We start from the raw sequence: 24,037 nt of genomic DNA, 5'->3' as shown, positions 1-24,037 counted from the left end.
TGTTTACTCTGTTTTGGCTTCTGCACTTCTTTTTCAGCGGAATGAACGTAAGAACACGGAACGGCTTCTTGCGTGAGCCCTTCCTGCCCCGGCCCGGGCTCCCACTCTGGGCCCCGGGGAAGCGCGGGTCGTTTTAGCTTCTAGGCTTGAGCCCTGCTGGGGTTGGGAGGTGAGTGGAGCTCCCGGCTCTGTTCCTGGAAATGTGTGACCCTCAGGGACGCTTCAGCACCCCATTGGCCCAACTCAAAACGTGGAGTTTTTCATATTCATCGTGTGTCCTATTCCTGGGGCTTTGAGAGGAGGAGACGCGGAAAGCGCCTGAAGAGGGCTGTACAACGTGTGCCTTCCCCACCCTCCTCCACCCACTCCTCATAAGGGAGCCCTGTTGTCACTTCAGCGCTGGTCACAAATGTGCCCCTTGCAGGCCGTGCTGGCCCCTTACTGGCAGTGTGGCGAGCTGCCCACCGGGGGGCACCAAGCAGCCAGTCGTGGGTTCAGAGGCCCCAGGCCTTCTCTGTTCTACCCAAGTTGACAGCCTTTGCTCCAGGTCACCAGCCACCAGCATGCCGACACCGGTCCAGTTTGTGGAGCCTCTGGGTTGCCGGCTGCTTTATGTCATCAGATCAGCCCCTCCCATAGGCACTGCCCCGTTCCACGTACCTGGACTGCTTGGAGCTTCCCGTCGGCAGGAGGAGGGGCAGGGTGGGAGCAGCTGTGGTTAAACCTCAGGATCATTTGACTTCGTAGCATTTTTGTGCCATAAACGTAGGGGTGGGCAGAGATGATTGATGGGCAATAGGCAGCTTTGGGTCCTAGAGTGGGTGTTCGTTTCCTCTCCCCTGGACACTTCGGGCTTAACAAGGGTCCACGCAGGCCTGCCTGTCGCACCTTGGCCTTCAGAGTCTTATACCTGCTGACCAAGGAGACTAGAGCCTCTCCCTGCTGATGCCCGCTGTCCACAAGGCACGGGGGTCACTCTTCTTCGGGCCTGGCCTCCTGCAGCTCCTACCAGGCCGAGGGGGAGTCCTCTCCCTTCCCCAAGCCTAGAGTCTGTCACGTTCAGCTCAAGCACCTACGTCCAGCTCATCAGATGCTTGAACTGGAGAAGAATTTGCGTGATCGGAGCCCAACCACTTCCCACTACACGCAAAGACCTTGAAGACAAGGGACAGCAACTCCATGGTAGCCTGGTCTCCTGCCCCTCCCAGTGGGACAGCCTGACCACAGGTGTCCCAGCTGCTCCGCTTGCCATCCTTAGCCATTACCCCCTGCCCTGAAATGAGGAGGCCGTGGCCAAAATGCAGTGAGAACGACTAGAGCTTTAATGGACATTCAGGAACTTCTCAGTGACCATTTTCCATCTTTTTCCAAGGGGCTCAAGCTGCCAGTATTGCCACCCCACTGAATGCTGAGGGACGGGGGTGGACAGGGTGAGTAAGGGGTGTAGTACCCTGACTCCAGGCCCCTGAGCAGGGCAAGGGTCAGACACTGTTGAGTGGTGATAGTGGGCCATTCATGCTGGGGCAGGGCTGGCAGCGCTAAGGTGGGTCTAGGGCACCATCCTCCACCATTTGAAGGCAAAGGGCACCCGGCGGATGTTGGCACAGGAGCAGAAGTCTCCGATTTCAGTCAGGTAGCAGTCAAAGTCATTAATGAAGGTGCACTGGAATCCCAGGGGCTCTAGCAACTGGCGGATCTTTTCCTCCAGGCAGCAGGTACCATTGATCTGGGGCCCAAAAGGCTTGGGGATGCCCAGGTTCTGGCCCATCACGATCATCTGCAGCTGTCAGAGAGGCAGTTAGGATGAACAGGGGTCAGAGCCGTGGAGGAAAGGCCCCTGTCCCTCTTCTAAGGAAGGAAGGCCACTGGGCTTATTGCAAGGGAAAACCCAGCTGCCTCTGTGGCTGGGCTAGACCAGGAAAGACAAGCACAGGGTACCCCTTCTCCAAGCCTGTGCTCAGACAGACATCGCCAATCCATCCGAGCAAACTCCACCCTACTCTGCTTAACCCTCCAATGACTCCTGATATATTTCTCAATAGCAAAACCAAAATCTTGCCCAGCTGAGGTCTGCCAACTTCCCTGTTGCGTCCTCTACTGCATTTCTCTTGTCCTGGCCTTCTAGTCTTGTTTGTGCCATAATCTTGCCTACCTCTACTGGAATGCTCCCTACGCCCGGCTTTGCCATTGGACTTCTGTCCATTTTTCACGTCTTAATTCTAGCATCTCTTCCTCAGAAGCAGCTTCTCCCACCATTACCCATACCTCCCTACTCCCAGGGCCTATGTAGCCTCCTACTGCATGCCCAGAGGGCCTCACTGGTCTTGTAAAAAAGAACCCCGTGCGATTGAATGCAGGGCCTGTGTCCCTGGGGCTCAGAGAAGAGGCCTGGAAGTGTTTAAGGAATTGATGAGCCCAAGTGTCTCAATTCATTCTAAGCACCTATGTGATGGGGCACAGTGGTGAGAGAAAGGTCAGATGTAGGCCACGGTTGGAAGGCTTGGCCTTAGCAGGGGTCTCGCATATACCCACACCCCCAAATTCCCAGTTCCTGTTCTAAATAGGGTGCTGCCCAGATACATGGACAGGAAGCTGAGCCCATGGTCTCATGGGCTCAGGGAGCTTGCCCATGGTCTCATGGCCAGCAGACAGCTTTACCCCCTCCACTCTGGTGGAGCCCAGCGTCCCCGTCTGTGAGGTGGGCCCTTGAAGTTGGTCCCTGTTTGGCAAGTCGTCCAGCCTGGGCCCCCGCCCACCTGCTCCCTGGAGGGGTCTTCTCTAACTGGGGGAGAGAAGGGCTTTCACCTCTCTTCCTCTCAGGCGCCACTGTCTGCTGGGCCCTGCCTCCGTAGTCTAGCACCGTGTCTGTCAAGAGACTGGCCAGAGTCGGCCAGACTGCCCCCAGCCCCAGCCCGGGGACACCCAGCCAGCACCCTGCACCCCTCACCAGGTCAGGGAAGTAGGGCCTCGCGTAGAGTTTCTCGGTCTGCTCGCTGGAGGGGATGTTGGCGATATGCTCCAGGCAGAAGAGCTGCGGGATGTCGATGATGTCCTGTTCCTCCAGGCCCAGCTCCCTTTTCAGGATACTGCGGTTCAGGTCGATGCACTTCTGCGGGGCGGGAAAGGGCCGGGAGGGCAGCGAGTTTGTCGGGTACCGGCTGCCAGCCCGAAGCAGCTGCATCTCCTCGGCGCTGACTGCAGGCGGGGAGCCGGCGCTCTGAAGTCGGGGCTCAGAGCAAAGGCCTGGTCTCGAGAGGCCGGGATCCCTCAGCTCATCAGCGCCAGGGCAGCCCCTAGTCCTAATTCTGCAGTAGCATGGGGCCCCTTAGCCCTCAGTCCTGGCCAGAGTGGGGGACCTGGGCGAGGGCAAGAATAGGTCCTCAAAGCCAGGCACTTGCTCCCATCCTTAGGAAGGGACACCAGCAGTGGACTCCCGGGGCACTTCCCTGCCCAGACCAGCTAATACCCAATGCCTGAGCATCTCCTAGGTCTTGACATAGGGCTCATGACCTCACACCCACGGTGCATGTCACCAGGGCTCAGAGATGCTGTTTGGACCCCCACCTGGCTGCTGCCCACCCTGCTGTGCCCGGAGGCCTCCCCTGTTTCAGCAAAGGTCAGGGCGCGGAGCTTGCCTTGGCCGGGAGCCATAAGGACTCAGCGGACCAAGCGATATTGTGCTGACGGGTGACCTTGGGCCTGTCATCGTCCTTTCTCCAGGCCGTGGCTTCCCCGCTAGAAGGTATTTAATTTCTGGAAAATCTGCTTCTCACAGCCTGTGATTCACATTTTAAGGGACCTGAGGTGCTGGGTGATTCTGACTCTGAGCTGAAGGGCCGCTTCATCCAGAAGTGTTGAGAAGGCCCTGGTGTGTTCCCTGGTGCCCAGAGCTTCCTAGAGAAGCCAGGGTCGGGGAGGTCTTCTGTCGGGAGGTTGAGCTACAGCACTGTCTTCGGGTCCAACACTAGGTGACTTGGGGTTCAAACCTGGTTCCCCAGTTCATCGGCTCAGGCTGGTGGCTTTCTTCTGAGCCTTGCTATCCTCATAGACAAGGTGGGTTTACTTCATAGGGTTATTTTGAGGATTAGAGTAAGGTATCATGTGTGATGCTTGGTCATAGTTATTGCTCAGTTAGAGACCCATTGCCAAGGCGGTCCCTGCCTCCCCCTGCCTTTTGGAGAAGGTCCCCAATCCTGGGCCCCTACCTCCACATAGGCGTTCTGCTTCCTCATGTTTTCATCAGCCAGAAGTTGATTGATGGTATTGGCCTCCCTCCCTGTAGGAAGGAGGAGAGGGCGGGCAGGCCTGTGGGCCAGGGGGGCGGGCCATGTGGTCCAGGGCTGGGCAGACTCCAGTCCTGGTCACAGATGACTGGGTATATTCTCTGGCCAGTGACGACGGTGGGTGGCCTGACTGGCCTCCAGGGACCCATTCTAGGTCAAACGTCACATGTGGGGACTCAGCAGGGTCCATGAAAGCGCAGGACGACTTCCACTGCCACAACCGGCCACTCGGTCCCGGGTCGGAGGGGAGGAGCCTGGGATCGGGTCTGAGGCGGGCAGCCTGGACCAGGTGAGCAAGTGCTATCGGCCCCCACTCACCTGGGCGCCTCCACGCCTTCTGTGTACAGCCTGGCTACCTGCCACGTATGATCTTGCCCGGGTTATTTAACTTTGTTCTTCAGTTGCTCCACTTGGCCATCAGCTGGGATAACACAAGGTCTTTGGTGTGTGACAGGTGGCTCATACTCAAGGTCGCCTTCCATAAGCCCTCCTAGAACCATGAGCTCCTGGGCCCCACCTCAAAATTTGATCTGAAATTCTGCATTTCTCACAAGCTCCCAGGTGATACTGAAGCTGGTGGTCCTCAGGCCACACGTCGAGAACTTCACCCCCTCCCCCACACTCCCTTTCTAGGTTTCCAGAAGGTTTAGAACAGAACTGCTGTGGCACCAGGCCCCACAATCTCTGCTTGTCCACTTACGTCTTCCTGCAGGGTGACCAGGAGACCCTGAAGTCCCAACACCCAGGTACTTAACCCAACCTTCCCCGAAGACACCCAGACACCAGTGTTGGTAGCATCTGGTCTGTCCCCCACCGCGTGGAGCCGTCCATGTGTTAAGTTCCCCTTTGCATATATCCTGGCGACCTCTCAGCCACCCCCGAATTCCTGGCTGATCTGCCTGTCCTGTCCTAGTACCACCAGAATTACCCTGAAAGAGAACAAGATGTTCTAATATGGTACATTTCATGCTTTTATGCTTCCCTAGGATCCTTTTCTATCAGGAGGAACCAAGTAGAGATGGTTCTCTAGAAAGGACATCTGGGACCGAGGAGCTGCCCTCTGTTGCGGAGGCGGGGGGGTCCCCTTACCATTAGAAAGGAGCTGATCTTTTCTAATCCCTTCAAACAGACGTGCGTCTCCATAGCCCTCCTTCTGTTTCTCCTTGAACAGTTTGTAGCAGGAGCTGGGGCTGGCCAGGAGCAGCCAGAAGTTCTGGGAATCAAAGAACTAGGGTCAGATTCTAGCTTCCCTTCCCCAAGTCTCTGAAAGAGGGGGGGAGACATCCTCTCCAGCCCCCAACACAGACCTTTCTGTCCTCCACCTTGTACTGTGAGGGGATGAAGCACATGAACTCATAGGCATGGCCAGTCATCAGCCAGTCGGAGAAGAGTTCCACTGGGGCCTGGACCTGCTGGGCGTAGAGGAAGTCCCGGAGGGTCTTGCTCAGGTTCCGGCAGTCCTTGCTAAAGGGAAGACGGAAAGAACAGCCCGTGAGCTGGCATGGCCCAGGTGGGCTGCCAGCAACTCGGTGAGTGCCAGGCTACCTTCGGGTAACTGGCCGCTCTACCCATTGGCTGGTCCGTAGGGGGGTGGGGTGGTTATGAAGGATCCCTTACCACTGGAGAGCACAGGGAACTATATTCAATACCTTGTGAGAAATCATAATGGAAAAGACTATGAAAAAGAATATGTAGACAAGTATAACTGAGTCACTTTGTACAGCAGAAATTAACACCACATATGTAAGTCAACTATACTTCCATAGAAATTTTAAAAAGAATCCTTTACTCTGGCTCAACTCAGGACTGAGCCAATGGATTCTGGATGAAGACTGAACCCTGGGACACGAGTATTTCCTGGCTTTAGATGAGCGGCCACCGAGAAATCTAGCCACACGTCTTGTGGCAGCAACATCGTGTTGGGTCAATAGGCCAACCAGATTTAGCATGCTTCAATTTAAACCCTGGAATCACCACTCAATGAGTGGCTTGTCTGCTTCTTCTACCTCTAGTCTCCTACATGAATCACAGACTCAGAGGTCCTGACTTGACGGTTTAAGGTCCAGAGCAGATGACCTGCTGAGTCCTCTGGGAATCAGGTGGGTCCAGGTGAACTACAGGAGTCCCTCCCTTTGGTTTTAAGGCATCTGGCCACTACCTGGCCTCTTGCCTCACCTGGGGTAAAAGCTGCTGCCAATGAGGATCCTGCCTAGAGGGTATTCTTTCCCTTGGACCTTGACAGGTGGGGACACCATCAGGTTCCCAATGGAATCTATGCTGGCCACCGTATGGTCCTGGGTGCGTTGGGTCATGTAGCCAACCCCAGGGCTCTGGAAGGAGACCCGGCAGGGGCAGGGTGTTAGGAGGGACAGGCGTTAAGCCTCAGTCTTACCCCATTCCAGACTCAGTAGATCCCCACACCCCCTTCCCCCAGAGGCCACCTGGGCCCTCTCCCCTGGCACCCATCACTTCCAGCAGGCACCAGGCCTGAGAGGTTGGACCAAGTTCAGATCAGTCAAACCGAGCCCCCACCAGTGAGTATTTCATGGGGAAATCGTCGAGCTTGGGGAGCCGAGGGGTGTCGAGGACCAAGGAAATAGTCTTGTGGGGAGCCTGGGTATAGCAGAAGGCCATCTCATCCTGGAGGACACAGGGAAACAAGTTGTGAGTTTCTCTCGCTCCATCAGCTGCTTTCCCACATCCAGTTTTCCAGCCACAAGTGCTCCCTGTACACGGGCCACCTCCAGAGAGCAGGTACAGGGAGAACCCCCTTCTTCCTGCCACCTCCTGCTCAGCCCTTAAAACCCTGCGCAGGCATCCCCTGCTTCTTGGGGATTTTCCCTGGCCTGTCCTTCTGTTCATCAGGTTTAAAACCTGATGAGTCACCTAAGATTCTTCCTCCAATCGTCTCCTGCACCGAATCCATGAACAAGCCTTGTTGGTTTTATTTCCAAAATATGTTCCAAGTGGACTCCTCTCTGGTACTATTCAGGGGAAGCCACCTGGGGAAGACCACCTCTTCCCCATGTGACTGTCAGGCCCTCCAATCAGCATCTCTTCTATTCCTGCCCCTCCCTAAGGCTGGCGCTCTATTTCTCAGCCAGAGGGTCTTTTTAAAACCTAAGTCAGGGGCTTCCCGGGTGGCGCAGTGGTTGAGAGTCCGCCTGCCGATGCAGGGGACGCGGGTTCGTGCCCCGATCCGGGAAGATCCCACATGCCGCGGAGCGGCTGGGCCCGTGAGCCATTGCCACTGAGCCTGCGCGTCTGGAGCCTGCGCGTCCGGAGCCTGTGCTCTGCAACGGGAGAGGCCACAACAGTGGGAGAGGCCACAACAGTGAGAGGCCCGCGTACCGCAAAAAAAACAAAAACAAAAAAACCTAATTCAGAACGTTCAACTCCCCTGATTCATACCATTCAACGTCATCTTGTTTGGTTTTGTTTTTGCTGCACCAGCGCAGCTCGCGGGCTTTTAGTTCCCCAATCAGGGATCGAACCCGGGCCCTTGGTGGTGAGAGCACAGAGTCTTAACCACTGGACTGCCAGGGAATTCCCCTCGTCTTGCTTGGGATTGGTTTCTTCTCTTCCTTACCTTTGTGTAAAAGGTCCCCGATAGATAATTTAGCTCTTACCTACCTCTGACGGTAGTTCACTCTGATCTGGCCACACCGGCTTTTCTGTTCCTCACGTGGTGGATCTTCAGTCGGCTGTTTCTGTGCCTGAAGGGCTCCTACTTCTAATCCACCCCCAACCCCAATCTTTGCACGGCCAGCTCCCTGCTTCCCACGTTTAAAGACGTTCCTGACCACGCAAAGCGCCGAGGTAAATCTAGTAACTCACTAGATCATATCATTTTCTTGCTTTCATGGTACTTAGAGTTCTATCACGGCAAGATCAAGGGCAGAAGTCGGCCCCTTTCTCCTTCATCGCTACTACTTAGGTCCTCGTCATTTGTGACTACAGACCAGACCTCAAAAGACTGGGCTCGACACTTCCTGCTCAGTCAGGGTCAAGCTGGACCCTGGGGCAGTGCCCCAGGCCTGCCAGCCTGTAGCTGGAGGCATCAGCCCCTCAGACACCTGGGCCTTAGGGTTAGGTGTTCTGTGGTCTCAAACTTGTACGTTTTGGAATGGGAGGAGGTGGGACTCCTTAGTGGCTAGGACTTGGGCAAGTCATTTCATCTCAGCCACCACTGACCTCCTAAGAACAAAGCCGCCCCTGGTTAGTCTTAGCTCTGCTGGAAGGCTGAACAGAAGCTGGTGAAGTTTGTTGTATGTGCCGCACATGGTGTTTCCCCCACCCCTCCCCCACAGGTGGGGGGTTACCTGGAGCCACCTGCCCAGGCGGTTGGGGTCCTCGTAGACAGATGCCACCTGGATGTTACTCCTCTCGCTTAGCTCCATCACTGTGTTCACGAAGCCCTGGACCTGCAGCTCTCTGCCACGGGAAATAAGCCAGCTCTAGGACGGCCTCCAAGGCTCCCCAGCTGGTCATGACCTCTCTGTCACAGGGGAAGAGGGAACCTCCTCCTGCTCAGGAGAGATGATGCCCCTGCCCGTGAGGTAAGCAGAGCTGCTGTCCCCCCACTTCATGGAGCACCAATTGGTAAGCTCAGGGTGTGCCTTGCCCGGAATCACTTGGTTTAGCTCATGGCAAAGTCAGGTCAAGAATTGCTAGTGTCTCCTTAAAAAACTAAAAACGGAACTACCATATGACCCATGATTATGGGTCATAATTATGATAATTCAAAAAGATATATACACCCTAATGTTCATTGCAGCACTATTTACAATAGCCAGGACATGGAAGAAACAACCTCTTGTTCCATCAACAGGAATGGATAAAGAAGATGTGGTGCATATATGCAATGGAATATTACTCAGCCATAAAAAGAATGAAATAATGTCATTTTCAGCAACATAGATGGACCTAGAGATTGTCATACTGAGTGAAGTCAGACACAAAGACAAATATCATGTGATATCGCTTATATGTGGACTCAAAAACAAAGGGTACAGATGAGCTTATTTACAAAACAGAAGTAGAGTCAACTGTTGTAGAAAACAAACTTACGGTTACCAGGGGGGAAAGGGGAGGAGGGATAAATTGGGATTGACATATACATGTTACTATAAATAAAATAGATAACTAATGAAGACCTACTGTATAGCACAGAGAACTCTACTCAACATTCTGTAATAACCTATACGGGAAAAGAATCTAGAAAAGAATGGATATATGTATAACTGAATCACTTTGCTGTACACCTAAAACTAACACAAAATTGTAGATCAACTATACTCCAATAAAAATTTTTTAAAATTACTAGTGTCAGTCTCCACTCTCATGTCCTAAGACCCTGCTTGTCCCTACTCTGCGGTCACATTCCACTCCCTGCCCCAGTGATCTAGGAAATGCCCCCAGGCTCTCCTGCCTTGATCTACCCAGAGGGCTGACTCCTCTCACCGCAAGGGGGCTGTACTTTTCTCCCGAGAAGCCAAGAAGCCTAGTGCCCCCTTGAGATGGCCAGCAAGGTTGTCATATTCATATGGTTGGCAGGGGTGGGTCTTGAGCCCTGAGGTCTTAGTGCCATCATGTATAGCACCAGGCTTACAGGTCCACAGTGCACATCCATTCCTTGTTGGAGAGAAACAGTGATGTTTGGGGCTGACGTTGAGACCACCCATTTTACCAACAGGTCCTCACGAGTTGAATGCCAGCAAGGTCACCATTGGGAAGGGTAAAAAATTTGGATTCTAATCCAGGTCCAAAGCTTGAATTGCTATTCCATGCTACTGTTCCAAAGAACCTATTTTTCGATTCTACACAGACAAGACTGCAGGGAACTGGCCAGCCTGATGAGGTCTGAAACAGTCTGAGATGTGTGCTGGGGGAGGAAGTGTAGCCCCAGTCTTGTATACCATCTGTGGCAAAGCTGGATCAAGCTGTGTCTGAATACCACCCTTATGGGAGAGTCTTAGAAGATCAGAGTCTCAATAGATGCCTCCTGTGAGTGAACTTCTGTCTTCAGATACAAAAGACAAGAAAGATCTTATACCTGGATATCAGTTGTCAGCAAAATCCCTCGAGCTCTTCCCTTTTACCTTCTCATTCTGAAGCCTGGCATTCCTCTGTGGACCCAACTCCCTAGCAGCCCTCCCGTGGAAGAGCTATTTTTCTTCTTTCCCTCCACTGAGTCTGGAGGAGGGATGGACGTACTCCTTGCCATGAGGTGCTACAGCCAGGCCACCGTGACCTCTTCAGATCCTTGACTTGACAAGGTCTTATTTCTACCCTCCCATCCTAATGGTCTCACCACCTCCAAGATCAACTGTCCAGTTCCATCACCTCCATCTTCCCTGCTCACTTTGGTCCCTGGGCCAGCAGCTTGATATCACTGTGATGCCTGGCCCTCAACTGCTTTTATTCCCATCACCCCGTGTCTTGTCTTTTCTCCTTATCTAACTTTGAGTCTGTGACGCATCATAATAATTATACCCTTATCCTTCCCCTTGGCCTTATCTGCCTGGCAAAACCACAACCCTGCTTAGATTCAGTTCTACATTTCTTCTTCCCTAGAGCTCGTTACCAAAAATAGTTGGAGAAAAACCACAGTGACGGTTCTCTAAGTTGGCAACTTCAACAGGTCCTTAGCACCAGACAGCATCCTACCACTAACAGTTCCTCTAGTCAATTTGCTCCTACAAAGTGGGTGAGCTGTCCTATCTATTAAGGCCAATGTGACCTGTTCGCTTTTTCCCCACCAAGTTTCCCCCTTCTCTGCTGGATCACATCCATTAGCATTATTCTTTGCTTCCCTTAAGAAACAGCCTTCCCTTTCCCAAATCCCCTTCAGACCACTTCTCTGGCATTTTGCAGAGTACTCCCCTCCCATTCATTCCTTCGACGCAATTGTGACCCCACCACACTTTCAAACCCACCACTCAGGATCACGCTCTGCACAGTGGCCTCCATCTTGCCAAACCCAGTGGGCACTTTATTCTCCTCGGAATTTCCCATGGTTGGCCTCTTACCAGGTATCACCCTCCCCTCACCTCTGGGTCTCCGCTCTCCTGGTTTTCATCTGAACTTCTTCCTTCTCAGGTTCCTTTGCTAGGTTCTTGTCTGGAGCCGAGGGTTCGACGGCTCTAGAGCTCACTTCTCAGGCATCTTCCCAATATATTCCCTCCTCCTCTGAGCTCAGCTAGGCCTGTGGCTCTGAATACCCACAACGTGCCAGGGCCCCCCCATCTCCAGCTGCCAGACCTTCCCTTGAGCTCCAGACACTTAGAAACGTAACGGGTGTCTCTAGCTTTATGTCTCTAGAGCCAAAGCACGAATTGACCACCCCCCCCACCCCAGGCAGGGACACCACCATTCATCTCGTTGCATACCCCAAACCCAGGGGACACTCCTGTTTCTTTGCATCCCATCCCTCAGCTAACTTGGGGGTGGGGGAGCCTACCTTCCAAGCAATCCTGAATCTAACCACTGCGCTCCCACCGCCCCGGCCCGAGCCATGGCTGCGTCTGGCCCACGTGATCGCAATGGCTGAACTGGTTCCTTTTATTTGTACCTCTGGTTTTCCACGTGGCCGGAGTGGTTGTGCAGAACCCTGGATGGTTTCCCACGGGTTTTACCTGCCAGAGTCTTTTCTCCCCTCCTCCAGCCGCATAGCTAGAGATCGTTCCTGCCCTCCCTGCCGTTAGGTGTGGCCTGCACCTCTTCAGGCCATTGGCACGTGAGCAGAGCAATTCAGGAGCCTTCCAGACTCCAGCAGCGACAAATGGGTGGCTTTGCCCGGACTTTGGCTCTTCCCCTTTCCTAGGGGCCGGGCCTCAGAAGTGCCTGTGCTCAGCCTCCATCATAAAGATGAAGCTGCCGGCCCAGGGGAAAGCATTATCACAGCCTGAAAGGAACCAGGGCCCCTGACTGCCACTGTGGGCATCTAGGTGGGAGAAAGTTGACTTTAAACCACTGTCTGGGGGTCCGTTACAGTCCCGGAGGCTACGCCCTAATACGTTGAGGCCCTGCTCACCTTGCCCTGTCGCCCCTCCCCCTCCTCTTGCCTGCTCTCTCCTGGTTCTGCAGGCTTCCCTGCTGTCCCTATAATGATCTCATCCTTACCCCTCCATCCTTTTACCTGGCTTTATAGCCCTGGATCCTACCTGAAACCATGCTGTTTGTCTGTCTCCCCTTAAGACCAGAGGGGGACTGCCGTGGTCACGGCTCCAGCCCTAGCCTTGTAAGTATCCAAACAAGCATTGGGTGGCTGCCTCAGGTGGAAGGATTTCACATTCCTGGTGAGAAGTCTAATCATCTTTACCCACCCCGCCGACAGACAGGAGAGCCTGCCAGTTATAGAAAAGACTCGGTCCAGGCAGCCGGAGGGTTTCTTACCTGCACAGGTATACCTCTAGAGGCATCTGGGTGCTGGAGACAAAGACGCAGGGAGCTACCCGGAACACCACGGTGTCTTTGTACACCACGGTCTCTGGAATCGACTGCGATATAAGACGAGGTGCTGCTGGTGACCTGGTTCCCATCCACCTTCTCCCCCTCCCCCCACCGGGCCTCCAGCTGCTCAGCCCAGCCCACCTCCACGCCCTTACCTGTCCTCTACAGACTCTTACCCGAAGGTGACACCCTAGCTCCACCCACCGTGCTCCCATTTTCTGCCCAGGTGTGACAGGTCTCCCTTCCCCCACAGTCCCTGCTCTGAGGGCTGCTCTTCTACCCGGGGATGTACCAGGTCTTGAGACTCTTCCACCAGGGAGGCCGAGTAGGAAATCAAGCCCGAGAAGCTGGCGGATGGGAACTCTAAGGCTTCAACGTAGAAGGTTTCCTCCAAGTCATCCTCGACGGGGGCCAAGTTGTAGGTGTGCTGGTCAGGCCCCAGCACCAGCTCAAAGGTGCTAGAGCTGTCTTCTAGGAAGGAGAGAAGGACAGACCGGCTGCTGAAGGAGCCTGGTGCCCATCACCACACCCAGTGGCACGCTCCTCAGGTCAGAAGTCGGGCCGGGAGTCCCAGGAGAGCGGGGGCCAAGATGGCTTTTCGGCCCCTAGGTTCCTGGTGTTTAGGGCTTAGTGGACAGCAGGTGTTTGTTCACAAACGGGGGCCAGTTACTCACTCTTCAAAGACCTGTCGGGAGCTGGGACTCAGATAAAAACACCTGCCTTCAAGAGGTGAAGGCTCATGGTGGGCCTACGCTTTGGCCAACCTTGGGGAGAATATCGTAAGTCTTCAAGATGAGAAGCTGTACAGAGATAGGCTTGGAAGCCTCACCCAAAAAGTCCGACACAAGCTGGGGCCCTGGCCTGCTTCACCGGCCTCTTGCTCTGGGTTGCAACACAGTGATCACCCGAGTGGGGCTGTGGCTCGCCTCGCAGACTGGCTGCAGGCGGTTCTGCAGAAGAACCTCGTCGCAAGGGCTAGGGGTGCTGGCTGCAGGCTTGGCCTTAGCGTGTGGCAGGGCCAGCTGGACAGCCCCAGCGCTGGGGATGTACCTAGGCGGCCTCCTGCTTCTAGTCTGCCTGGAGGCTTCCTCGCTTGCCCTGAGCCAGACCTTGAGGGGGCGAGACCAGATGACCACCCCTTGCGTCCCTGCAGGGCCCCCGCCCAGGGTTCGCAAGAGGCGTGCTTGGCGTGCTGTTGGGCTGGACAGTGACTGCCCACCACCTGGCCTCCCTCCAGCTGCTGGGGGCCTTCTCTCGTATCTAGTCGCTTGCGCTTTGGCACAGTTAACGTTTCTTGTGGACTTACTACACGCCGGCACCTGGGGTCGGGGCTCGGACTCATTTGCAGCCTCACCATCCTTTGGGGCAGGTGCTGTAACGATCACCCCCTCTATACAGCAAAGGAGGCCAGGAGACCCAGCCACAACACAGTCACCTTTACCCAGAAGGCCCTTTCTGCCTTCGCTCAGCTTACCTGACCTCCCACCACCTCCACTCCCCAAGCCCCTGCTTGGAACTCGGCTGTCTGTCCATCTGCCCTAGGCTTTGAGGGCAGGTAATATCCTTATCCTTCTAGAGCAGGAGCCCCGGGGCACAGAGGAAAGTCTCCCTTGAACTGTGCTCCTTTCTTCTACCTTCTATGTGCCCCGGGCTTAGAGGTAGGGCAGTTGCCCTTTGATCTTCAATGGTACTTCTAGACCATCTCTTCATTCCTCAAGAATCCTGTCCCTTTGAGGGACACACTATCAGATAATGCCACCTGCCCCCTTCCTCGCTGTACCTGACTACCACCCTTTCCATCCTCCGTGGATTGTTCTAGAACTGGCTTGTCTCCACCACTAGGCTGCTGGGTACCATTTATACCATAGACCAGACCATCCAGTCCGCTTCTGCGACCTCATTTCAATGAACTTGAGTTCTGCATCATCTTAGACGCCAATGTCAAGGCTCATGGCTCGGATACCACCTCCAAGACAGATGCGGCGTCTCTTCTTTCAGTCTTTCCAGCTCATCTACAGTCTCATCCCAGCCCCAAACCTTTCTACACGGCCGATTCCCACCCTCCACCCTCACTCCCCTTTGCACCCTCCTCACGTTCCAAGACACATTACCTGACCCACTACCCTGCACATGCCGTCAGCTCCCACACCAAGACCTCAACCCTGGCATTCAAGCAGCTGGAGAAAGCCACACTTTCTAGATCTTTTTAGATCTTTCCTAAAAGAAAGATCTTTTAGGATATGATCAAACCTCAGAGGGGGCCTCCGCTGTACTTGGAAACACTATTTTGTGGCCATTAACTCTCCCTCTTCCCATATTCTGAGTACTGTGTATCCATTCCTATAATTTTCTCCTGAATCTATTTCACCACCCCTGTTGGATGGATCCCATCTGCACATGGATATGCTGTGTTCTACCATCTTCAGACACTGTTCCCCACCCCCACCCCATGCCCCACCCAGTTATTACCGCCACATACTTCCCTTTATGGCAGACTCCTTCCATGGTCTATGTTCGCTGTGCCTGCCCATTTTACTCTTTTTTTTGGCTGCACTGCGCAACTTGTGGGATCTTAGTTCCCTCAGGGATTGAAGCTGGGCCACTGCAGTGAAAGTGCTGAGTCCTAGCCACTGGACCTCCAGGGAACTCCCTACTCTTGTTTATCCCCACTGTTCTTTTTATCCCCACTGTTCTTACCAAGGTCACTAATGACCAGCTTTGAAAACCAACTTTCCCACTGATCTGGGCATCTTAGTCACTCAACCGCGCTGATCATAGTTGATCACTGCTTTCATGCAAGTGTTTTCCTTTCTTTCCTCGAACCTTATGCTCTGGCTTTCAATTTCTCTGGAACTTTCTTAAATTCCTTTGCTCTATCTTTTAGACTATGGCTCTCCAACTTCAGCTCAACTCAGCTTCACCTGGAGGATATGTGAACACAGTGTGCTGTGTTGCCCTGCCCTAAATTTTTGAATACTTTAAAAGGCAGGTAGGTAGCCTGAAGTATGGCATCTTGGGCGGGTACACACATCCCTGGCCTCCTGAGCAGGGTCCAAGGCCCATCCAGCCCAGCCCACCTCAGAGCTGCCTGGACATAGTGGGCTTCATAGGACCAGAACAGCCCTCATGGCCTGAACCAGGCCTAGAGCCACAGTTTCTAAGGCTCATTTCTAGCCCACATGTCAAAGGACCACATACAGCCTGGGCTGCCTTTTCTGCTAGTCCCAGGTCACTTCCAATCCAGCTGTGACCTAGGTCTGCAGAAGAGAGGGAACAGCCACCTCGGAGCTGAGGCCCCCGAGCGTGGGCAAGGAGGGAGCTGCGGCGCGCTCCCCCACGCTGGACACAGAGGTGGCCCACCGCAAACCACATGCTCCCCAGTTGCCCAGCTGAAGCTAGACTTGGCTTTTAAAGAAAGTAGCAAAGAGTTAAATCTTAATTGAGAGGCACTGAATACTGAACCCGTTTAGGGAAATCCAAAGACTTGTCTGTTGAAGGGTATTTTGCTGGAGTTGGGCACATCCACTGTCTAAGCCAGCAGCCCTCCCTGCTTTCATCTGTAGAATAGGGACATGCCACCTGCCTGCCACATGGTACCTGGGCTGCGTGGTACCTGGGCCGGATGTGCTAGCATAGCTGCCACTCTGGCCTCCCAGCCTCTGAATTCTCAAAACCTAATACAGCCAAGTCTCAGTTAAGAAACAGATGGATTCGCCTGGCAGGAATACTCGGGAGAAGACATTAATCTATACAAGGCTATAGCCACCATTTCATCTAATGCCCGCCTCTCTTCATCCAGCTATGAAAGTCCTGTAGGAGAGGCACGATCATCGCCCCCACTGGGGAAAGTGGCTTGGAGGTACAATGACTCACCCACGTGTATAGACTTACTCCATGGTGAAGGTGGCAGCCAGAAGATACCAGGGACACAAGTCCGGCTGTAATAGACCCTGACCTGTTGCTCTCGGTCCCCAGCTGGCTTCTGACGGGGACCCTGCCGGGAGCAGGTGTGGCCACAACTGGCCCTGGCATGTGGAGAAACACTCACTTTGTGGCCGGTAGACTCTTGCCTTCTCCGACTCTTCCTTGGAGGTGTGGAGAACCACTCGGCATTTCTTTAAAATGCAGCTGGGTCCCTGAACTCTCAGTATCATCTGGGACAGACTCTTTGTTTCTGAGCAAAAGACAAGGCAAAGATTCAGGGGCTTCTGGAGGCCAGCGCTCCAGGGATGGAGGGAGCAGTAGGGTCGGGGTGGAGGGGCTTGTGCCCTGGAGCACCGAGGACGCTGTGCCTCCCGCTCTGGCCTAGGCCTGCATCATTGTCTCTGCTACTTGCCGCACATATGGCTACAGGCAACCTGCCACGGCTGGGGCCCACTCTGAGTGAGGGTGGCATCTACCCCATCAGTTGTAAGGGGTAGATGGTCCCCACAAACACCTGGAACAGGGCCTGGCATGGTCAGTTCAGCGTGCGTTCCCCCCCAGCCTTGGTGTGAACCAGGAAATCCCATTCTACTGCTGGGACCTGGAATCTACGTCCAGACCACAAGTCAGGACCAGATCCAAGAGGGCTTTGGCTAGGACACCCAGGGTCCTGCCCCAGGCTACAAGAGTGTTTTTAGGGAGGGTCTCGCCTACCCCTTGTGTGTCTTCATTTAGTCTTCTCAACCACCTGTGATGTCCGTTTTATCATCCCCATTTTACAGATGGCAAAACAAGACCAGGGAAGTTAACATACTCAAGTTCATGGCCAGGAAGTAACTGTTTGTTACCTGACATCAGAGCCCATGTTCTTGCCAAGGGGCCCCTTTCTGCCCAGTTACACGCTTTCAAGCCATTGAAAAGAGACTTGATGGGCCCAGAGCAGGGACATCAGCCTGGAATCTGGGTTTGCTGAGGGGTGGAGCAGTGAAGCCCCAGGGGAGGCAGAGCCCAGGGAGGAAAGTGGGTGATGGTCCTTGGTCAGCGGCCAGTTCTCACCCTCTGTAGAGAACACCTTGCTCTTCCTGTCCACAAGCTGGTGTGCATCAGCAGGGCTGCAGTTCACAAGAAGGATAGCACCCCAGCCCTTGGGGCCCCAGACCCAGTTTTTCTGTAAAGAAGACAGGAATGTTGGTTCAGGCAGAAGCCAGGTTAAGTCCTTGGCTTTGCAGATGCTACTCCACCTCAGGGGCAGAGTCAAGCCTTTCTCCAGGGTGACAGGGACCTCTAGATCAGACTTTGCCCACTCAAGTACCTACAGGGACAGGACAGTAACATCAGGTAAGCGGGCTGAGAGGAAGGTGGAGATCTAGATGTGGGTTACCAGTTTCCTACCTTGGCTCAGTGTCAGTGGAGGAGGGGTCTGGGGCAAACTGGAGGAGACATGTCCCATCTGAAGGGGGCAGCTGACCCTCCGGCCTTGTTGGTTACACAATCAGGCTAAGATGGGAGACTAGTGCCACCAGACATTCTAATCTTTTGGAAGAGCTAGAAATTGACGTCATCAGTGCTGATCTGTATTGTAGCCACTTGACACTCTGAAGGCCAAATGGAGTCTGTGGGCCAGATCTGGCTCCTGGGCGCCTGGCCTGCTTCCCATCCCCGGTAGCCTCACCTTAGCCTGCTTGTCATTGGTCTCGAAGTGCCCACTGCGGTAGACATCCACGTCCAGGGAGAGCTCTGCAACAGGAGGGAGAGGCCTCAACCGTCTAGACCAGCTGGATGCAGCCTTGGAGCTGTAGGTAAGTCCCCAGGGCGGCCTAAGGCTGGTATCAGGGCCCTCCAGCCTTTGGGCATGCTGCCGGCTTGGAAGAAATTTCCTCAGAGGCAGTGTCTCGTGAGCAAGCCTGGAGAGGCCCAGGTATTCCTGTATCTCCCCCAACCTCCTGGGAGGCCACAACACAAGTCCACTGTGGTCACGAGGCCACTTGTGCCTCTTGGCTTCTTCCCAGGTGATTCCTACGTGGAAGGCCCTCCTCCCCAGCCTCTGGGAGAGCTCGTGGCCCCCTAGGACACAGCCAGGGCTCAATACACGGCAATTCCAGCCCCTTTAGATCTTGAGGATCTAGGCTTCTGCCCAAGCATCACCACAGAGGCTCCTTCTGGGTCTTTACATCCCACCTTCCACCACTCCCCACCCTGCTGACCACCGCGTGGCTTCACCCCGGTCGTATTTTTGTTCATAACTCTTGACATTCAGCGTGCTATTTCTCAACTGGAATGTCAGGGCCAAGGGAAAAGACCTCGTTTACTGCTGTCCACTCAGCACCTGGCAAGGATGCCCGTCACCAAGCAGGCACTGTTCTAGGTCCTGGGGATACAGCAGCGCACAGGACAGGCCCTGTCTCCTTTGATCTTAGGATGTATGTGGGCGTACCCATGCACACATGCGCCAGTGGCAAGGGGTGAAGAAATAAGTAAAATACATATTATGTCCAATGGTAAAATGCCGCAGGGAACAAGGGGGTGGAGGGGGTGTCTCAGTTTTGGATCAGAAAAGTCTTCTAAGTGTGAACAGAGACCTGCAGGAGGCAAGAGAGTGACCCGTATTAGTATCTGGGGTAAAAGCAATTAGAATAGGAAGTGCATGGTGGGAACTTCAAGGGTCAGAGAGGCCAGTGTGCCTAGAACAGGATGAACAAACGAAGAGAAAGAGGCCGTGGGTTAGAGGTAGCGTAGGGGCCAGCTGAGGTAGGTTGTGTAGGTAACGGTGATGCCAGCTTTAATCTGAGGGTGGGCAAGCGGTAGGAGGCTTTGACTGGGAGAGACGTTATCTGATAACCTTTTAGAGAGGTGCCTCTCTGGGGGCCGAATTGAGACTGGACCTGTAGAGGATCAAGGATGGAGGAGGGAACCGCACTAGGGACCTGTCGGTGACCCAGGCAGAGATGACCATGCCTCGGACTAGGCTGAGAGCTTTGGGAGTGGCTGGTGGCTGGATTCGAGCTAGACTTAAGGCACCACCGACAAGATTCATGATCAACACGGGCTAAGAGGAAAGTAAGGGCGACACCAAGGGCTTGGGCCTGACCAGCTGGAAGGATGGAGCTTCTAGCATCATGTGGGAGACGACTAGGAAAGAGGCGCTTGGGGGTAGAGGGGATCAGTTCAATTTGGGGTGTATTAAGTTTGGTTCAGACTCCACGCTTCCCATGCAGGGGCGCCGGTTTGATCCCTGGTCAGGGAACTAAGATCCCACGTGCCAGCAGGGTAGGGCCAAAAAAATAGATAAATAAAATTAAAAGAAGAAATGTTGATCTGAAAATTGCATATCGCTTTCTCTGAAACACTCTCCTAGGGTAATCTGATCTGGTTTGACATATAGGAAAACTGCCTATCACTCTAAGTATTCAACAAATGTTACCTGTTATTACAAAGAAAGGTTTGAGACATTGGTCAGACACTCAGGAAGCTATGTTGGTGAGTAGACCCCCCAAGTTTATGGGCGATGCTGGGCTAGAGAGTTTTGCGAGTCACCTGTGGGCTGTGTGCAGAGCCACGTGACCGGCTGCCTGAGCCCTGCAGCACTGCACTGACAGGCGGGGTCGGGGGGTGTGGCCAAAGGATCCAGCACAGGGATCTGAGAAGGAAAGGCCAGCTGCAGAGGGGCAAAGCCGAGCGCAGGGTCCCTAAATGGCTCAAGAAAGGACCACCAGTGTCGTGAACACTGAGGACAGGTCCAGGAAGAGGAAGAGCATAGACCACGGAACTGAGTGCAGTAGAAGGTGTTCAGGGGTTCGATGAGGACAGCATTGGCGGTAGGGGTCTCGTCTGAGCAGGTTCAAGGGAAAGTGAGGAAAAACTAAGGATGCAGAGAGGTGGGGGAGTGGAGTTTGAAGACAACATAGAATCAGGTCTAAGAACAGACATTATAGCTGGTTCCTTAAGATAATAGGCATAGGGCTTCCCTGGTGGTGCAGTGGTTGAGAGTCCGCCTGCCGATGCAGGGAACACGGGTTGGTGCCCCGGTCCGGGAAGACCCCACATGCCGCGGAGCGGCTGGACCCGTGAGCCATGGCCGCTGAGCCTGCGTGTCTGGAGCCTGTGCTCCGCAGCGGGAGAGGCCACAACAGTGAGAGGCCCGCATACCGCAAAAAAAAAAAAAAAAAGAGAGAATAGGCATAATAACTTGTTCCTATTAAGGGAATAGATATAGTTTGTTCTGGAACAATCTAAAGAGGAGGGCAGGAGGGGTAGTGGCTTCCTACATCAGTAAGAACTGCTGAAGGAATGTTATTGAATGAGAGGGGAAAGAGTCTGGTATGGTTAAGATTAACTTGGGACCAGACACGTCATCCATTGCAACAGAGGAAGCGGAATGTAGGACCCTGACACAGGTAGGTGGATGACGTGAACACATGGGGTGCCGATGGCCTCTGTTCTGGTCAGAGAATGAGGTCAGCAGTGAACTTTGAGGGACCATGGGAACGGGTACTGTGTGAATCCATCTGTGACCCACGGGAGGCATCTCGTTACAAGGAGAGCCCCCTTCAGCTCCTCTGGCCTCTGCAAAGCCCACCCCTCCTCTCCAGGGCTGGGAGGACACTCACCAATGCTCGTGAGGTACAGCACAGCTGTGGCCATGGGGACATCCTCATTGTGCTGGTAGTAGGAGACCGAAACCTGTGGAGACAGCACCCCAGCACCCATGGGAGCACTAGAGGGCAGGGGGGCCAGAGCAGGACCCTGAGCCATGTACCTGTGTCTGGCCGTTTGACCTTGGTCTTGAGTTACAGTTTCTGAGCTTCCGGCGCCTTGCTGTGAGCCAGTACAGAGTCACCGTACTGTAATAAGCCCCGTGTATAACAAGCTGTGACCCTCCAGGCCCTTCCACACCGAGGCCTCACAACAACCCATCCAGGTGGGCTCTACCCCCAAGGGCAGAGAGATCGAGGGACTAAATCATTCAGCCAGAAAAAGGGGTGGCATAGAATTTACAGTCTTGGCTGTCCAGCTCTAGAGGTCAAGCTTTAAGTCACACGATACATCCTCCCCACTCGACCTGCCCCTCCTGGGACCCCACCTGTTGCCCCATGAGATGGGTCATGAGGATGTGGGGCCTCCAATGGGTTAAGCTGCCCAGAAGGAAGCAGGACACTGGGGGCGGGACAGTCTTTCCTGTGCCCCACACCAAGCTCTGCTTCCAGAGGAGTCTTCAGACAAAGACCTGCCTTTCAGCCACTGGCCTTGACCACAGGCCTTCACCACAAACCACGGAACTAGCCATTAGCTGGGGCCAGGAGTAAGCATCTCACTGTCGATGGTGCTGGAGGCTGAGCCCTGGGCAGAGAACACGTCTCAGCTCCTCTAGGCTCAGCTGGGCCACATCACAGCCTCCACCCTTATCTGTGAGATGCTCAGTCTTACCTAAGTGTACCACCTGCCTGTTAGGGAGTTGCCTGCCCTGCGCACAGTGTAGAGAGGGGTGTGCTGCCCTCAGTCAGCCCTGCTTAGTCCTCTGCTAACTACCCTCCAGAAAGTTCTGCCAACACGAGTCCCCTGGTCCTGAAAGTGCTTCCTCAGCTGTTCTCACCCTCAGCTTCACATTGGAGTCACCTGGGAGCTGTGAAGCCCCAGAGGTTGATTTGATTGGCAGAGGGTGTGGCCTGGGCATCAAGTGGTTCTAATCACTCAGAACCACCACTAACCATTCAGACTCTGATGAGCCTGTTTTACGAGGTGGAAGGGCACCTCTCCCTCACAGGGGCTCTGTTAGGGTGACAGCCTGCCCAGGGGAAAGGGCACGGACTTGGGCTTAGATCCCGGACCTGTCCCACGGTAGTTACGCTATTTAGGTTTACAGGGGTCTCTCTAGCTCTGTTTCCTTGTTATGTAAAAGGAGGTAATGCCAGCCTCTGGAAATTCAACTCATGATACCTAGTGCTCAGCGTTGAACTCAGCGCAGCTCTTGAGGTTCATCAAGAGGCTGGGAGATCAGTCTTAGCCAAAAAGCCCATTTGAGTTCTGCTGCTGAAACCTTTTAAGCCAGACTTCAAAAGCAGCTAATTTGGAAGCTGGTGTCCTGGTCAGAAGCACATATGGAGGAGACAGACATGCTTGAGCGTGAATCCCTGTTCAGCTGATTACTGGCTTGGGCAGAGCACTTCCCTCACTCAGTACCTCAGTTGCTTCGTCTGTAAAATGGGGTCACGGAGTGCCCACCTCACAGGTTTGCTGCAAGCACTAAGGTCAGATGTGCAAAGCATTTGGCACTGAACTCATAGACTCAGAGCTCAGGAAACGTCAGCTGTTAGAAGGGAGACCCCAGGGGTCGTGTTAGCTCCATCTCCCGGGGGAGTCCCCCTCATCTTCCCCCCAGGACCTACCTTGCCCTTGTCGTTGGCAGAGCTGGGGGACGTCATCCCCACCAGCATGTTCGTGGGATGTGACAGGGGCCACCAGTTCATGGCAGCCTCCTCCCCGATCCTTACTGGGTCTGTGCCATAGATTTGGACCACGACTCCCGGAGAGCTATCGACGGTGAAGGACTCGCACTGCTGCGGGGCACACCTAGGTAGCCCGGCAAGGAGACAGAAGTTGGGGCACAAGAGCCTCACCTTCTCAGCCTAGAGTGCAGCTGGTGTGGAGGGGAGTGCCCCCCCCAGCCTCTCAGGTGCTGAGACACCCTAACTTATGGTCAGGGCAGTTTTGGGGTCCTAACACAACTTCAGCCTTACTCTTACCATGCCCTGCTCCAAGGACCCCCATGTCCCCCCTCCGACAAGCTCCAGCCCAGACCCCATCCTCCCACTGACACTCTAGAAGTTACCAAGCTATCAATACATCTTATTTATAAACTCCTGACTTCCAAGGTGGGGAGAGCCACTTGTCTCAGCCACAAGGGATCCCTACAGGGGAAAAACATTCGGAGGTCTGTGCCGTGACCTGGGGAAGACATGGACTCGTGAGTCACCTCCCCACCGAAGCTCCAGCTCACGGGAGCCTCCCTCACTCAATCCTCACGGCTGCGCTGGGAGCCAACCTCACCCCCATTTCACATGTAAGGGGACCAAGAAGGGGCAAGGCTCTTGCTTCAACGGCCCCACAGCCCATGAGGGGCAGAAGCAGGACTAGGGGGCCCTTAAAGACCCAAACTAGGCTCCCTGAGATGAGGCAGGACGACAGGGTAATATACGGAGAATGGAGGTAACCCCCCAACTCCATAATCCAAGGGCAGCCTCAGGAGGGCAACGAGGCACCAGCCCGGCCCCGCCCCCAGCTCCTCACCCATTGACATCCAGGTAGATTTCCATGCCCTGCACACAAATGGCATGGGCAGGGCTGTCCAAGGACAGATGGACAGTGCTCTGGAAGGACAT

General features: G+C 54.3%; 1 protein-coding gene across 1 annotated transcript; it reads right to left on the bottom strand.

Moving 5' to 3' along the window:
- Positions 1 to 1,528: 1,528 nt before the first annotated feature.
- PADI6 (peptidyl arginine deiminase 6) lies at positions 1,529 to 24,037 on the bottom strand. The gene is made up of 16 exons (XM_060015285.1): positions 23,946 to 24,037; positions 23,045 to 23,228; positions 21,269 to 21,341; positions 18,334 to 18,398; positions 17,718 to 17,829; positions 16,786 to 16,911; positions 13,030 to 13,208; positions 12,681 to 12,784; positions 8,606 to 8,717; positions 6,816 to 6,923; positions 6,459 to 6,613; positions 5,591 to 5,747; positions 5,373 to 5,496; positions 4,206 to 4,276; positions 2,948 to 3,109; positions 1,529 to 1,783 (listed from the first exon to the last, which is right to left on the bottom strand). The coding sequence occupies exons 1-16, from the start codon at positions 24,035 to 24,037 to the stop codon at positions 1,550 to 1,552; spliced, it is 2,058 nt and encodes a 685-aa protein (XP_059871268.1). The 3' UTR covers positions 1,529 to 1,549.

Source organism: Delphinus delphis, chromosome 1 (genome assembly GCF_949987515.2).
Source record: "Delphinus delphis chromosome 1, mDelDel1.2, whole genome shotgun sequence".
Taxonomy (NCBI): domain Eukaryota; kingdom Metazoa; phylum Chordata; class Mammalia; order Artiodactyla; family Delphinidae; genus Delphinus; species Delphinus delphis.
Note: the sequence above shows the minus strand (reverse complement) of the source record. Positions and strands in the feature narration are given on the sequence as shown.